This window comes from Benincasa hispida, chromosome 11 (assembly GCF_027475165.1).
Source record: "Benincasa hispida cultivar pf3 chromosome 11, pf3_genome.v1.1, whole genome shotgun sequence".
Taxonomy (NCBI): domain Eukaryota; kingdom Viridiplantae; phylum Streptophyta; class Magnoliopsida; order Cucurbitales; family Cucurbitaceae; genus Benincasa; species Benincasa hispida.
Window position 1 is genome coordinate 891,297 of NC_143488.1, and position 17,847 is coordinate 909,143.

Consider the following 17,847-nt stretch of genomic DNA (forward strand, 5'->3'; position numbering starts at 1 on the left):
AAATCATATCCGAATGAGAGGGATCTTGATGATATGAAAGTGTAGTTAAGAAATCTTTAAAGAATTGAAAGTTACTATCTATACCAACAAAAAGTGCACCTTTCTTTTTTGTGGCTCAATCATAGGAACGTGCTTAGCTTGGAGTAGTCTTATATTAGGTGACCTCCTGAAAATTTTTCTAAGATGCATGTGAGTGAATACAAAACATGCTGAAAGGACCAGTGATGATTTGTGGGAATAGCTTTCATGACAAGTAAGGATGATGTAGCTAGGTCGCAAGAGATGTAGAAGAATGTTGAGACCATCAGGTGTCGAATTCGGATTTCAAATCTTGAACTTGGGACGTTAGAGATGATGGGAATTTAATAAAGCTAAATGTAAATCATTTTAATAAAGCTAAGTAGCTAGAGGCAATGGGCATTTAAATTAGAGTTTGTTGAACCCTATGTAGGATATAGGCCCTAGGAAGGTCATCCTAAACTTTGACCCTTTCTCTTTTTTCTTTTTCTTGTTTTTTTTAAAAAAAAAATTAATACCTCTCTGTCACCACAATAAAATTATAGTATTCTTCGTATAGTAGCATAAAATTGTTCCATCAATTCATGTCCAAATAATCAATTAGATTCTAAGGAGTTACTTATTAAGGAATATAATTCATACAACCTATGTTTGCGTTATTGAGTCATCAATTCATGTCATTGCAATGAAAGCTTATATGAAGTATTGCAATTATTTGTTGAACTCAATAGTTCATAGACTCATCTAAATAAAAATCAAATAAAAGGTTCAAAAGCCATTTTTAAAAACAAGTTATATAATCCTAAATTTCGGGTTCTATCAACTAACATCGTAAATTCATCATGAATTAGTCTATTGGTAAGTAGGGGACATGAACTTGATAAAGGCCTTCGGAGTTCATGAATTTAATTCACGATGACCATCTACCTAAGATTTAATATCGTACGAGTTTTCTATATTGCTCAAATGTTATAGATAAGACAAATCGTTTCGTAAAATTAGTCGGAATACGCATAAGTTGGCTCGTACATTCATGAATATATATTAAAAAGAGTCAATTAGAACCATAAATTAATAATTGTATTAATCTATATCCTAGCATTATTGTACATATGAATTGATTTGAAATTACGTAAGATTCAATTTTAAAATTATTTTGCATAACTTTCACACGTTTGTAAGACTTCTATAACTACATAGACTAATAATATATATAAGGGAGAGAAAAACAATAATAAAACCCAAATAATAGTACAATTTTTTTAACTATTATAAGCGGTTTCCTCTTTTGATATCGTCTTCTTAGAAAGAATTATGTGATAATTTTTCTTATTACTTTATAAGGATTTTGGCAGAAAAATAATATTTATTTAGGTACCAACATGAACCCGACTCTACTAGCATAAGTTTATCTTATTAACTGTGAGGTCCAAGTTTAATTTTTCCCCCCACATATTGTCAAAAGAAAATGATGATAATACGGCGATTTTGAGTTTATTTTAAATAAAGTCAAGTGAAAAGTAGTTATCAATAAGTAATGAAATGTCTAAATTGATTAATTTGCTTCGAGAGCTTCAGGTTTAGATTGATACAATTATTAATTTAGATTTTAATTGATACAAGTGGTAAAGTTTAGGGATATAAATTTTTTTTTTTTTTTTTTTTTTACAGAAATAAAGTTAATATTTCGAGTATTTCAATTTAAAAGTAATTGGTCATTTGTAAATTCAAATTAAATTAAAAAGAATAACATAGCCATATAAAATTTAGACTAGATTTGATTAGTTGCTCAACTTTAATTAGATTTTTTTTCCTAACGCCATTTGCTCCTCAATGTGTGTGAGATGTTTCTTGACGTTAGCAATATTTAAATAAGTTGAGAGCTTCAATGTGTTTTCAAAGGATGCAAAGTTATATTTCATCATTGAATTTTATGAAAGAGTGGCTGAAGTTTTTCTAATTATTTTAAGGTATTTATTTTTATATAAAGCCAAAAAAAAATAACAAAGAGAGTTATTAAATATTAAAAAAATTATTTTAACTACCGAAAATATTTACAAATAATAGTAAAATATCAAAATTTATCTACGATAGATCGTAACAGATAAACATAGATAGTAGTCTATCACGATCTATCGCAGATAGACAATGAAATTTCGCTATATCTATAAATATTTTGGTTCATTTTCCTATTTTTTAAAAACTGCTAAACATTATTTTACATGGGGAGAAAAGAAAATGAGGTAGACTTAATTTTGTTTTTATTTTAATTTGTTCTAACTTTTGGAATGAGTGGGTGGAAGAATTAAATCGATGACCATGAGTTTAATAATATGAAATTTATATCAGTTGAGCTATGTTTATTTTAGTAATATGTGGCTTAATATATCATTTTAGAAGAAATTTTCTTAAAACTTTGGTTAACATCAAAATAAGATATGTTCTTAAATTAAATGTTATATTCGAAAGTTCATACATCTATGACTTTTACAAAAATAGCTACTTAACAATAGAATGTATTAGTAAATAAGAGGTTTATGATTCGAATCTCCTGCTTAAATAAATTAACAATAAAATATTTAAAATAGTAGATGTAATTTTAAACAAATAATTGAATTGATAATTAAATATTAAAAAGTATAAGAATGAAAAAAAAAAATTAGCGAACTGGATAAGAAAATATGGAAAGTCTGACCAATAAAATGAAAGGGAAATTCTCATAAATGAAAAAAATATGAAACTATTTACCAATAGAGCAAAAAGCAAGATGAATCTATTTGGTAAATTTAATAAAATTTGCTATATGTATAAATAGATTAGTTCATTTTCTATATTTTAAAATGTCTCAAAATAAAAAGACACTTAAATAAATATTTGACATTATGCGAGGGCAAAATCCTTGTATGTAGGGACATAAATTTTATTTTATTTTTGAGAAATATAGGTATTAGATTTTAAAATATAATTTGATGATTAATTAAAATTTGGCGTGTGCTTAAGTTAGGGCTTCTAGAGCCATGGAAGCATTAAAAAAACCATTAATTAAATAAAAAGAAGATTTTTTAAAAGGAAAAATACAAAGAAAGTTAAAAATGGTAATAATAATAAAACATAATTAAATTAATAATATAATTAGGTCATTTGGATGTGTTTGATTTTGGTCCATTTTCTGACAAAAACATAAAAGATTATGAAATAATCTTGGGAGCGATCAATGCGGAAATTTAAGATAATAAAATGAAAAATTTAAGACTGACATATTTGTTAATCATGCTAATTAATTAAGACAAATCAACTTCTAATTGTTTATTATTATTATTATTTAGTAATGGTATCAAATGTCAACCATCCCTCGGAATTCTACATTAGGGTTTCTAAATTTGTGTATTGTATGGAACAAGATTCAAAGCATTTCAAATATATATTTTTTCTCCCTAAAAATTTTTTTTTTTTTCCTAAAAGAAGCATTAAAAATAAGTTCAGTTTTATTATAATAACATAAAATAACATTTTTATAGATACTAATTATGTGTATAACAACATTTTAAAAAGTTGCAAATATAGTAAAATCTAATTGATTTTTATTATTAATAGACTCTTACCACCGATATGGTCCATCATTGATAGATTCCTATCAGAAATATGGTCTTTCACTAATAGACTATCTATATTTTGTCATATTTATAAATTTTTTTACATTATGCTATATATGCTAATATTTTAGGATTGATTGTGTAGATTTCAGTTATGTATGTTATATGAATGATGTTGTAAATGAGTTTATGTATCTTTCACTTTTAACACATTAATTGTGGAGTCAATTTTCATATTATTTTAACAAATAAATTCAGAGATTAAAAAATTAAAATATTAAAAATGTAGGAGTGACATAATTGAAATAAAATTCCAAGATTAAGCTAAGCTTAAGTAATTAAAATAGGAAAAAGAAAAAGACAAGAAAATAATAGTATTTTAAAAGAAGGGGCTGGAGGACAAGAAATTCAAACATTTTTTTTTTTTTCTTTAAACATTGATTTGGTCGAATTTTTTGGGAGGAGTGTGAAGAGAAGTCAAGAGAGAATCTCACATTAATACCTTAATTGGGTTCATGATGTTTTATTTTTATTATTATTATGAATTATTATTTTAGTAAATTAATTTAATGTTGATCAAATTTACATTCATCCCCTGTTTTATGGGATTTGGTCACATTTCAACAAAATACCCAAAGTTCCATACCTACTTTGCTACGATTGAGAATCTAAATCAATTGCTTCAAATTTGTAATATGTTATTTTATTTATTTATTACACTCTTTCTTAGCTTATCTTATCGTTATAAGAGCTGTTTTTTTATTTATAAAATTATAATTTCTTTTCTTCAAACAGAATAAAATTAGTACTGAGGTAATTTATCACATGAAATTAAAACTTAACAAGATACACAGTACAAAGACTTCTAAAATATTAAATTATTAATCTTCTTACACTTTATTAAATTATTTTTTAAAAAATATTTAGGTCCAGTTTGATAATTTTTTTTAAATTAAGTCTATGGACACTACTTCTATCTCCAATTTTCTTTATTTGTTATCTACTTTTCACCAATTATTTAAAGTACCAAGTCAAATTTTGAGAGCTAAAATAGTAGCTTCAAAAATTTGTCTTTGTTTTTTGAATTTGGCTAAGAATTTAACCATTATACTTAGATGAAATAGATTTGTTTTTTGAAATATGCAAATCATTGTAAGAAATGTAGATAGAATAGATTTGATTTTCAAAAATAAAAACCAAAAATCAAATTATTACCAAATGTCCCCCTCAGATCAAGTCTCTTCTTACTTATCTTCTTTTTTAGAACCGTCAAAGAAAATTTGTCTTACTTATCTTTTTTAAAAAAAAAAAAAAAAAAAAAAAAAAAAAAAAAAAGCTAAAATTTGAAGACCAAAAATGGGAAGGAAATAGGCTTAATTTTCAAAAACAAAATGGTTACTAAACGGGGTCTGAGTTATTTATGTAATTGTCATATTTACTTTATTTACGTTTATGACCCTAAGATTTAGAGAAATACAATATATAAACTCTATGATCTTAGAGGTGCCTCTATTTTGTATTCTAAATAATTTTCTCTAATAAAATTGTCATTCCTTTGTCTCCTGGACGTAGATAACATATTGTCAGTAAACCACGTAAATCTATGTTGGTTCTTTCTTACTTTACGCTTTATGTATTTATCTTTATTTATCGATTTCGTAAGTATAATAATTACATAGGTAGAAGATCAAAATATTACATTTACAATTTGATGATTGATATTTTATCTACTAAACCAGTTATGTACGAATTGACTCATACATTTTAATTAATCTAACAAAAGATTGAAAGATGGAGAATGTGAAAAGTGTTTATTTTAAATTCATCAATTAATTAATGGATGTGTGGAAGACAATCCCTTGGCCTTTACATTGGTAAAGAGTATTTAATGTCACGTGATGCAATTAATTTTATGCAAAATAAGAAATATCAAAAGAATGCGATGTGTCTTGACTTTTAGAACAGCCAATTAAGTAAAGACCTTTCTTTTATTATTATTTTTTTAAAAAAAAAAAGTTTGTTAATGAGGCAGTGCCACTTGTTCTTAAGTTTTTTTAATGATCATTAATTAATTTATTTTTTCATTGATTAGTAATTTTTGGGGATTGATATATGCTCATAAAGGTTAAGATAAAATTGTCTTATATACTGTTTAATTGTCTTTTCTACGAAATCAAACATCACCACTATCCCATAATGTAATGTTGAATTCAAATCATTTCAAGAAGTATATTGGACTTTTTCTTTTAAACTTATTTTTTTGATTTCTACCAACAAACTGAATATACTGTATATTATTGTTTAGTATTCACTCTTGCCCCCACAATTAAATTAGTTCGTATAAGCTCTTAATCGTGATAATTTTTTAAATTGTCACATAATATTTGGTTGTTTTAAGTTCATCATTTTATAATTTTGTCAAATTACAATTTCATTCTCTCGTATTTTATAAGGTTATTGTAATAGATAGTACTTTTATGGCTTAAAATTAAGTATATAGTAGTATTTCTTAAGAATTGTAAATATAGTAAAATCTATAATTGATAGGCTATCGTTGATAGACTCCTACCAGCATTATAGTTTATCACTGAAAGAGTCCGAGAGCTAGATCTTAATTTTGTTATACTTGCAAATTCTTTTGTATTGTATTATATCTACTAATACTTCGGATCTATTTGATATTGGCATATATATAGACATTTCAATTCAATAACGTGTGGGGATAAGAAATTCAAACATCTAACTTCATACCAGTTTAATGATATCTGGTGATGCATGTCTAAGAATATCAATGATGTGATTCAATCGAACTATTAATTAAATGATGATGTGACATGTCTATTGAATAAATATGAGCTATCTTATCACGATATGGAAGATTTGATTTTATGATAAAAGAAAGGGAATAACAAGACACCCATCTAGGGGTTCAAGTTAAAATAAATAGTTTAAAAAGAAAACTGAAAAAAGTAGTTGAATTGAATCAAGTTAATTGACCTTAACGTTATTTGTGGATGAGTTTAGTTTTTTGAAGTTAAAACCAAAGATAGTTAGGTCAATTTGGTAGGAATAAACTTTGTCAATTTCAATCGATTCTAATCGAATTTGGTGGGGGATCTTTTTGTCGATTCAACCAATTTTGTAAGTTTGGTTTTCAAGAAATCCGATTTTGACATCAATTTTAAAATTTTCTTAAAACCCTTATGTGTGTGTGAGAGAGAGAGAATTAATGGGCTTCGTGTAATATTGGGCTTTGAAACGTGAAGTCCAACACGGCCCAACTTTTTTTTTTTTTTTTTCCCTCGAATCTTAGCCAGAAATGAGAGTGCAAGAAAATTGGGAAAATGTTAATAGTAGAAGCGCACTTAATTATTTGATAATCGGTCAAAGGAAAAAAAGAAGAAGAAGAAGAGGAAAATGTTGAACTTTGTGAATATTTTTGAAGGGGGGAAAAGGAAAGGAAAGAACTTTTAAAGATATAATTGTGTTGCTGACCAAGAGCGGGAAGGTAGGATGATCGGATTTTTTTATATACATATAATCGAAAAAAAAGCCAGTTGGCAAAGTGATGGAATGCCAACATTTTAAGCAAATAAAGTAAAGATAACAACAAAAAAAAAAAAGATGAAACATTTTGAATCTTTTTGCAAAGACTTCTAGTGCAAAAGCTAACCTCAAATTACGTATCTAATAAATCTTCGAGGGAAAGTGAAGAAAAAACAAAGGAATAAATTAATTAGTGAAAGATACACGCAAGATCTCTTTGAAAAGAAACCATTACCGGTTGTCCTTTTTCTTTTTCCGTTTCTTTTTCCATTTAATAATAAAATTGAGCTTAAATACAAGTGTTGTTCAGTTCAAGTATAGTTAAATTGATACGTATTCCCTATGCCACAATTCTCTAATTCAAAATGAAGACAAAAAGATAACGGTATCCTATGATTCTAATCTAAGCATAGTTCAATTTTAAGGTAAAAGATTATAGGATTGAATTTCTTTTTTAAATGTTTGGAACTGATTAAAAATCACTTTTGACATTTTCAATATCACTTCTAAAACATGCTTTCAATTCTTAAAAATCAATTTTAATAATAAGAAAATAGCATTTAGAAGTGTGAAATTAAATATTAAATTAATTTTGAATGATTAAAATAGTGTTTGAAACCGATTTTGAACATTAGAAAAAATAATAATAATTTTAACAATTTCAAAATCACTTTTAATCTATGTGAACATTTAAAAAACACAAAATAAACAATTATTTTAAACTTGTAGCTCGTGTTGTCTGTGGGGTTTTTTTTTTTTTTTTTTTTTTTTGTGAACTTAAATTTACAAGCCTTCGTGAACTTAGATTTATGTGAACAAACCAATAACCTAGTATACATTATAAACAAACCAACACACGGGCCCACACCCACATACCATTTAGTCTATTAGATGAATTACCAAATGTAATTCAGATCTATATTAAACGGTTATTATGGGACATATAGATTTCAAGGGCCAACCATAGTATTCATACTGGTGTACCAAACTACCCCATAATTGGACTAAGCTATTTTTCAGGAGAAAAAAAAAAAAAAAAGGTTCCTTTTCTCATTCTAAAAATCATGGTTTTATAACTTTCCACCATTCAAACCAATATATTCTCTTTTTATCTTTGGGGAAGGAAAAAAAAGGGTGTGAATGATTATGTGTGGGGGATAGTTTTGTCCCAAACAGAATAAAATTATATCACCACTCATTCAGATTTCAGATATGTCCTTTACCTAGGACTGCTTTGCCTTCTGTCCCCACAAGAATATGAGACCCTAAAAATTACGTCTCTGCATGATTGAATAGCAGTTAATATTCTTTCACATTCTTTACCAATTCAAATAGATTAAGGAAAGAAGAAAAGCACCAATCTATTGAGAACAAAACCTAGCTGTTTGTGTCTAGATTCTAAGTGTTACCTACAAGGGACAAAGAAGAAACTTCTTTGCATTTTATTCGAGTAGTCCAAGGTACATGTACCCGTCGCTACAGAAAGAATAAAGAACATGAAAATGGAAGCAGCAACAACTATATACCCCTTTTTTTTCTTTTTTTCAAATGAAGTACGTGGGAATCCCCACTTACCTCACAAAAATGGAAGTGACAAATGAAAAATAAGAACTAGACATCAAATTGACTAAACCATCTACCTGCTTAAAGCAGAGTTCTGCAGCAAAGGTTATCCCAGGACGGCGGGATAAATGGCCCGATACCGACTTGGGTTACCTTGAAGAATCTGAATCATCATCACCAAGCATGTGTGCAAATGGCCTCCATTTTTTAAGGCCTGCACAAAGAATGTTAAATTGTTGCATCCTAGGTTAAATGTTGTGTCAACTGCTCCCAGAAGATTAATTCATCATCAAATCATCTATGGCTTTTTCATGGTGTGTGTTGTTGTTAGAACCCCCCCATTAGTGAAGAATAAGATTAGCAAAGTCAGGCTCTATCATATGCTGCTGTACAGAGAGAAGGCCATCACAGCCCACTTCAGGCCCATTGGGATCAATCTGATCTGGTATTGGGCCCACTGAATGTTGGGCCTCTGATTTTGAGACGCTTTGCCCCCATTTCCATAGAGGGATGTGGATGAACCCTTTTGGGCTTTCCCATCTCTTGCTGAAACCTTTCCTTCCTGCGGTTGTTGAGTTCATAGACGCGCTGTCTATTCATTAGTTTCTCATTGCTGAATCTCTGGGACTTGATACTTCCTCTGCTACACTTATCAATTGCATCATTTTCTGCGGAGTCCTTACGAGCAGTAGAAGGGTTGAATTTATAGCGTGATTTGTCAGTTCCACGGCAGTCCGATGGCGTTAGTTGCTCAGAGTTCCCATTTGTTTGGATTCTCTTCAGTCTTTTGCGGCAATCCTGCTATAATGATGAACACATCCATCCCAAATTTCAGAAAGAATATTTCATAATCACTCCCAAATATGCCTTTAATCATTCTAAATCAATTTTGATGATATGAAAAATGTATTAGAAAGTGTATAATTAAATATTAAATTAATTTTAAGTGATTAAAGATCTGATTCTATTTTAAAGTGATTATGAAAATTATCATAATCACTCCAAAACATCTCAGCAAAAGTGAGAGTTTCTCATGATGGGAAAAGATAGTGTTTCATTATTTTCAAGTATTTTGTTAAATACTTTATAAAGAAATTGTTCGTATGAAATGATGAATGGTGTTCAATGATTAATGTCTGCACAAAAAGCTAAGATTCAAAGCATATAAAACATTATTTAAAACCCCAAAGAAAAATGGTAAAAGACGAGAAATACAAAAGGTACTTTTTCCATTCAGCCGTCTGAAAAAGTGCCAACAAGCAAAACTTTGAAAAAAAACGGCATTAAATTAAAATTTTGGCTACATTGCCCAAAAAAAACAGAGAGAGAGACAAGACACCCAAACTTTGCTCTGTCTGAAAGATATCTCTAATAAGAAACATTTCATTGGTAGAAATTAAGAGAAAATCCTTGCATCTATAGGTGATTACAACAAAGTTATTTGAAAAATATTCTTATTCTTTCAAAAGTTTCAAGTTTACCGTTGACCTTTCATAAACTATGAAAACCATTCCCTTAAAATAGAATCCATTAGAATTTTAGATAGAAATTGGAACCTGAAACGTGATCTGTAATAATGTGGCAGTGTCTGAATCTCAATTTCTATTTATGATCACTGTCATGTCATTCCTAGTCTCAAGTTTTATCCAACATTCTAACATATTCCTACTTGAAGGATAGTTTTGAAACGTTTATGAAAGGTCAAGGACTTTACCCTTGAAACTTCGAGAATAATAGAGGCAATATTTTAAACAAATAGCAAAGATCATAAGGTATTTTATTGTAATTTAGCCATTAATTTTCAGGAAATACATGCAAACAAACCCTAATTTTTCCCATGCTCGACTTTCAGAATAAATCAACCTTGACTAGATTTTAAGAAGGTTATCACAACAGTACCTGGCCAACAGAATGCTTTAAAGATGTGGCATCACTCCCAGTCTTTTTATCCAGCTTCAGAGGGCGTCGCTTGACCCTAAAAATTTCTGCATCAGAATCATCACTTTCTAAATCCACTAGAGTCGTCAGTTCCGATGCACGCACACTCCCTAGAGATGTACTTGAGCAATTATTATGTGATGATTCAAGTGCACGGTTAGAAATCTCAGAAGACTGCTCGAAACTAAAATTTCTTTGTACCTGTTTGAAAAAATAATATCAATAGTTATTCCTTAATATTCATAACATGGCTATTCTGATCGCAAGCTCACTGTGAAGAACACAATGATGTAACAAACAGCTTGAAATCAAATCTTACATGGCTAGTGGTGGACAATGATTCATTGTAGTCTACAACCGAACAAAGAGTTGACGCTTCACAAGAGAGAGAAGGATCTGATGGTTCAGGTCTATGGTTTTCGGTGATACAACTTTGTGTAGGCTGGCTATTGGAAACACACTCATGTTCTCCCAATCGACAAATAGCAGCTGCAGCAGCAGTAAATTCAGAATTCAATTGCACTTCTATCTTGCAATAAGGAGCGTATCCATCCGAATCAGCTCGTTTAAACAAATTTAACAGAGGATAAGAATATAATTCTTCAACGTTATTAGTTTGCCCTCGAATCTCATCCAAGATTCCAGATTCCTGCTCGAATTTCTGAGCTGCGGATTCCATGTCTAAAATATCCTCACACAAAAAAAGTGTACGGTTGCTACCACATGAGAAGTTCAGAGATTTGATATCTGGTTCAGAAATCAAGTGATAATCAGTAACAACCAAAAGCATAAACGTCGCACGTAACTAAGACATTACTTTTGAACAAGACAAATACGACTAATTGTTACAAACATCTTTAATATTTTGTCATTTTCTCTGGGCCATTTTTACAAAATCAAACTGCTGATATATCCACATGCTGCATAAATTTTAAGCTTCAGGAAAATACCTTTATGAAACAGAAAATAACAATTACAATAGAGGGTAATCAAGCTTAATGAATACTGATCAAGTTGTTAGGTTAAATCAACAAGTGAGATGAGCATACCATGACGAAGACACACTGGGTGTCCATAACAACTGCAGTTGATATAAGATATATAGCAGTCACATTTGCATAAGCTGCAAAGGATGGTTCCATGAAAATTTGGTGATACACCAATGCATGTTCTTGATTTCATCAATGACCATCGGGCGCGATGCTGGAAGCGAATCATACTTACAAAAGAAGTCTTAATACAATAATGAGAGGCTAACTCTGCAGAAGCACGATGTGGGTCTTCAAGTTCTGAATTTGTGTAAAGAAGCATTGCTTCTTTACATAGAAGCTCTTCATGAGGAATTAGAGGCATCCTGTTCAGGAGTGCATACCGCTGGCTGGCAACAGCTCCCAAGGGGAACCAATCACCCATCGCAAAGTTTACTGCTTCACCACAATTAAAGCCTGTGCATTTCAAAGGAGGAGGAAAATTAAAAGGATGATAAATATTCAACAAGCATAATAAATAACAATGATCAGAAAAATCGTAGTCTAGAATATCTTACCATGACTGAATCCAGCATGATATGCTCTGGGGAAGGTAATTACAAACTCCCCAGGTTTCTGGACAGCTCGGTATACAGGCACCTTATGATCCAACAAAATACTTGGTGGAAACAACGTTGTTTTCCCCAGAAGAACGTCAAATGCTCCATCCTCTCCGCCGGTTGATAAGATATCACGGGTATACACATGCTCCCTGACCACATTTTCAAACTGCAAAGCTGCTTTACCAGGAATGCCATACCAAGTTTTAGATGCCCCACAATGATGATAATTAATACTGCAACAAGTAAATAATTGACTTGGTGAAGGACTAACAAAAACTAGAAGGTGTCACTTAGTAGCTCAAAGCTATATGCATAAAACCGTGGGTGCCAAAAAAACTGACAAAAATATGATATAAAACAAAGAAAATCTATTTGATTTCCTAAACCGTTAAGTTAAGTACACCTACCTGTATAGATAATGATCCTCCACATGCCAAGCGAACATACTAAATAGCATTCCAATATAAAGCATGGGGTCCGTTACTCCCTGTCATAGGTGCCAATAAAAAATCCATCAACATGTGAAGTGCTAACATGATGATGTGCGATATATAAATGACCACCCTACCGGTATTGGATTTTCCAGAAGGCGCAATATGGACTTCCGTAGCCGTGAAAGATTCTGAAACAAAATGCAATATACGAGAATAAGCTAACAGACATTTATGAGACAAACAAATCAACATCTTCAAATGTTACTTCTAAGAGGTCAAATTCTTTGTTGATTATTTTTATTTTCTCATTATGAAAATGTTGCAGAAGTTCGTAGAAAAGTACAGAAGCATGCAATTGAAAGTAAGTGGCAAGAGAAGGATACATTTGTCTCACAAGATGAGGCTCTAAAAGTCCTAAAGTATGACCTTTTTCTTCGAAAAATGCTATAGAAGGACTTGCAAATGAGCTTTAGCAATAAAATTCGATGGAAAATGTACTATTGTTTCAAGGTGTATCAATTCTTTTACAGATATTTACGTCACAAATATCCTAACTTATCGGTTTGTATCTCCAGATTCAGTGACGATCTACAAAAATATGGGTAGTCAAAAGCTAACGAACATAACAAGCGTATGATTACATCTCTACAATGTAAGCATTTTTTGTTCTTGAAGTGTTTAGCTTCCTTTTGCCATTTAGCACATACAAAGAAAGAGAAAGACCTTCAAATTCCATTTACTTGTCCCAAGCTCATCAGATGGAGAAGATGAAAAGGCACTACCATCAACATCGCAAGCATATTCAACACTTTCTGTCTTTCCACAAGCAATTTCACGCCAAAATTCCTTTTCCAAATATGAGGCAGGTAGACATCCAGAACTACTATATCTACGAGCATATATCTTGTTCGCAATTTTTTCAAAATCGCGAAATGTATAGTTCCTAAAATGACAGATTACATATTTAGTACCAGACATATAATCCAAATTTCATGTGTGTATACAAAGAATGCTGACCTTCCACTCATGTAAAAGGTAACCTGATCATCAGTATCCCATTCAGCAAAACGAAAAGGTTGCACTCTCGTTGTAAATTTGAACCCTGGTTTCTCCTTCATTAGTACAGCCCCGGCAGGAACAGAAGCAGTCAGTGGGGAAACGATCTTGCATATGCCTGTAAGTTCCAGTTTAGTTACGAAAGTAAACATCAGTCACGTTTAGGTCAACATGGAGAACACCAAAGATGAAAATATGCTGGGAAAGAAGGCCACAAAGAAACGGTTTTGAGAATTTTCAAACAATTGGAATCCAGACAGCTTTCAGTAACCTCTATGTCACTGGTTTAGGACTGGACATCAAGCTTATTCTTCCATTTTATATAGTTGCATCAAATCAAAAGATAACAAAATATTCACATATAGATCTCTTAAATTGATAAGCATTTATCAGAAATAATAACAAAAGAATGTACACGCTTGTCAAGTTATACATATATTATATGTATTTACTTCCAAATAGAAAACAATAGTTATCAACAGAGACCATTAGCTCAAGCAGTGAAAACCAACTAACTTGGCAGAATACAAATGTGCCAGTTGCTGAGAGACCAACTTCTCCACAGAAAAGTTAACCCACATAGAGATCCTAAAATTTGACTACTGACTTTGTAGGATTAGGCCTTCAGGTTTGATGATCGCCAATCTGATAAACTTATATCATAACAATTTCTAAACTATAGAGGTTGTAGGGATGGACATTAGAGCGTGCACAAATTAGCCTAAATATTCACATAAGCAACAAAGTAAACAAAGTTTAAGGCATTAAGAGAAGACTTGTTAAGTGGTCATGTAAAAAAACAAAGATGTCAAAAAAAAGAACCCACGTGACACCTTAATGATATTGTGCACCATTAGGGTGTGTGGCAGAGGTCCTCTTTACCCATTTTTATTTTCTTTCTAAAAGACTAGGAATAGAGTTGTATGTATGCTTTGAAATAACCTCATTTACAAAACCCTCATACATAAAGTTTTTTCCTCCATTTTCTCTTTATTTACATGAGCCTCACAAATTTGTTATGCTTTGCACCTCGCATTTAAGCTCAACTGCTCAAGTGTCAATGCACATGGCAATTCAAAAGGCACTGTCTGAAATAATTAGGTGAGATCATGTTGGCCAAAATAAGCTTCTTGAGATATTTTTGGCTCAGGTGCCATTCGAAATCTCATTAACTTCCTTAGCTCTTCCAGTATCCAACTGCGTACCGAGTCACTTACAATATTTAGTTATTCTCACCATCAATTCCAAGAAGAAAGAATTGACCTTTTTTAACTTTTATTGTTGCATGAGAAAAAAGTTGGTTGTGTAGCATCAATTACATAAAAAATCTAACCGAGCTATACCCAATAGGTACCATTGGCAGTCAAATTTTAGAAGACGCTGTTTGTTTACCCAAAACAAAAGTTATGTTCCTTTCTTACGATAAAAATAGAAGAGACATCATTTCATCACACAAAACAAGACAGCATATTATTCCATGAAGACATTTGCATGCATACGGAAGTCGGACTTCAAAAAGGTCAAAGCCACTTATAAGCCAAAATCAAATATGATAACTAGTAAGACGTTTGCAATCCATAGGGAGGAAGCAAGTATCTCACCATATTTTGAGGCTTCAGGACCTATCTTTTGCAAATAGACCAAAGGATCCTCGAATTCCTCCTTTGACGGAGAAAACACAGGGCATTCTGGAATCTTCTCAGTCCACTCTAAATCATCGTATTCAAACTTGTCTACTCTCCTTTTTGAAAAGACATCCCTCTCAGTTGACATGCCACTTGAACGAGAAAAGGTTTCTACATTGCCACCAAGTAATCTCACACCGCAAGGAGCTGAGACCCTTAAAGCATCACCTCCACTTCTATTCATCGTATTCTTGACGGCTGAAGTTTTGTTGGCAGTTTCAGAATTTGTTGGCCGAAGCCTCTTGAGCTTCAGAAGAGCTAACCCATTTCTATCCTCTCTCGATGTACAAATTCTTCCCTCCACCTGTCAAAAGCCGACGTATCACACTCAGTTATCATCATATGTAGGAAAATAAAATATCAATTGAATGAATTACAGTATGGTACAAGCCCTTCTCAATCAATCAAAAAATTCAAATCAACTGAAATTTGTATCAATTTAATGTTCGGTCCAAACTTCAAAATAACATTCAACTAGGCAATTCAAATTTTCAAAGCAAAGGAACTCTAATAAAATAAAAGCCGCCGAGCATCAAATTACCATATGAAAGTGACGGCAATGCGTCTGACCACATTCCAATGCATGCAAATTAGATTGCTACAGATCGGAATACAACTCATAATCCCCAGGCGATCAACCTACTCTACTCCCACGCGTTTCATCTTCAACATAGAGATATCACATAGCCACCAGGAAGTACCGACTTAACGATATTATGAAAGTCAAAGAACCGTATCTAGCTTGGTAACGCTATTCATATCCCTCGATAGAATTTCCATAGAGTTTCAAGAGGAAGCGTGTAAATCAATAATTTCAAAGAAAAATATAGCATGGTCCTAAAATATGGAATTAGCCAGAAATTCTCAGTTCCCCCATTTTTGCACAAATAACTCGTCGCCGTATCATTTGAACAAGCAATTTAAACTGATACAACAAACAGAACTCTCTCGAGATAACCAAGTCAAGTCATCCTCCTCGACGAAGGTGTAACAGTAACCAATGATTTTAGGATAAATAGTGCCGATGAGGAAAATGAAAATTTAGACCCGTCACAATACAGAAGCGAAAATATTAAAGCCAAAGCAACGAAAACAAGTCAACGGAACTTGTATTACAGCAAAAAATTCTAGGCAGAAATCCAACGACGAATTCTCCAATCATACAAATTCGACGACCAGAAATCAACTCTTTGACCTCGTAAAAACAACGAGGACAGAAGAAAGCAAATAACAAAAATACATTTCAAAAAAATTACAAAAATGATGCAACACCAGAACAATGTACTAGATCTGAAAAGTAAAACAGAAGAAGATAAATTCGTCAAAGTTCAAACCGAACACGAAATAATTTTGTATTGCGCAAAAAAAAATCGAAAACGAAATGCGTACCATCTCATCCCGAGGCTGGGTCTTATTCCTACACGCCTCCGTCTTGGTTCGCTTCGCCGAAACAGCACCACCACAGGAGGAAAAGAAAAGGAGTAAAACAAATCGAAAATCCAGAAACCGAAACCCTAGATCACAGTACAAGCAGGAGCAGTAAAACACGAGAGAGAAAGGAAGAGGAGGCGGACCACATTCTCGAAAGAGACGAAGAACAAGAACAACCGCAGTCAGATTCAGAGATCCAGAGGTTCCGGAGCGGAATCAGAGGAAAGCGACAAGAACACGCAAGCAGCAATAAAGAGAGAATCTCCGAGGCTGACGACGGCGGTGGACGGACACAGGGAGCACTTTTCCGGCGAGAGAAAAAGGAGATTCACCGGCGAGGAAGAGGGAGAGAGAAACTGGAGGGAGAGAACAGTAGAAAATGAAAGAGAGGAAAAAAGGAGCGAAAGGCTTAGAAAACCAAAAAAGTTGCTAGAAGAGGATAATTTATACTTTTATACCTCAAGAATATTAACGCTTTAATGAGTAAACTAACCCCCCCAATAAATTTTTATATATAAAAATATATATTTATTTATTTTTAATAATATAATAAATAAATAAATCAAATAAATTCTGAAGGAGAGAAGTGTGAAGGAAAGTGGTTGTTGTTAGGTGGTTCAACCAAACGCCCGAAAAGCCGAAACGCGTTTTTCTCCCTCCGAGTTTCTGTTAGTCACTGTTTTTGTGGATTGTTTTACCTTTTTACCCCTCCAGGACTTTACTATTTACGATTTAATTGTTCTCTTCTCTTTTTCATTTATGGCCTATTTGGAACTTGGAAGCTGGGTTTTTTTGGGTTAAAAATCTATTTCTTTCTCCAAAACTTTCCTCAATTAACAACTCATCTAAATGTTAGTTTGAAATTGACATGGTTTATGTTATAATAATTTAGATATATATATACTTCCACTTTTAACGATTTTGTTCTCATCGTAAACCAGTATTATTAAGATTTAATAGAATTTCTTATACATATAAAGAGTGTGTGTTGT

At 31.8% G+C, this 17,847-nt stretch overlaps 1 protein-coding gene across 4 annotated transcripts; it reads right to left on the reverse strand.

Annotated features, from left to right (window-relative positions):
* Nucleotides 1-8,493: 8,493 nt before the first annotated feature.
* On the reverse strand, nt 8,494-17,358 carry LOC120091173 (lysine-specific demethylase JMJ13). 4 transcript variants are annotated; one of them, XM_039049071.2, is made up of 11 exons: nt 16,814-17,358; nt 15,341-15,728; nt 13,701-13,857; nt 13,407-13,626; nt 12,818-12,871; nt 12,657-12,736; nt 12,205-12,482; nt 11,708-12,103; nt 10,978-11,405; nt 10,620-10,859; nt 8,494-9,521 (listed from the first exon to the last, which is right to left on the reverse strand). In XM_039049071.2, the coding sequence occupies exons 1-11, from the start codon at nt 16,814-16,816 to the stop codon at nt 9,153-9,155; spliced, it is 2,613 nt and encodes an 870-aa protein (XP_038904999.1). In that variant the 5' UTR covers nt 16,817-17,358; the 3' UTR covers nt 8,494-9,152. The 4 variants fall into 4 exon arrangements, with proteins under 4 accessions (XP_038904999.1, XP_038905001.1, XP_090163739.1 ...); XM_039049073.2 differs by having other exon boundaries at nt 8,494-9,518; nt 16,814-17,336; XM_090307613.1 differs by lacking the exon at nt 16,814-17,358 and adding an exon at nt 15,966-16,467 and having other exon boundaries at nt 8,494-9,518.
* Between the last annotated feature and the right edge of the window lie 489 nt (nt 17,359-17,847).

Excerpts from the sequence above, each read along its gene's own strand:
- LOC120091173 (XM_039049071.2), bottom strand. Across the intron at positions 13,627-13,700 it reads ACCTTTTACATGAGTGGAAG|GAACTATACATTTCGCGATT; the intron begins GTCAGCATTCTT and ends CTGTCATTTTAG. Across the intron at positions 10,860-10,977 it reads CATTGTCCACCACTAGCCAT|GTACAAAGAAATTTTAGTTT; the intron begins GTAAGATTTGAT and ends TTTTTCAAACAG.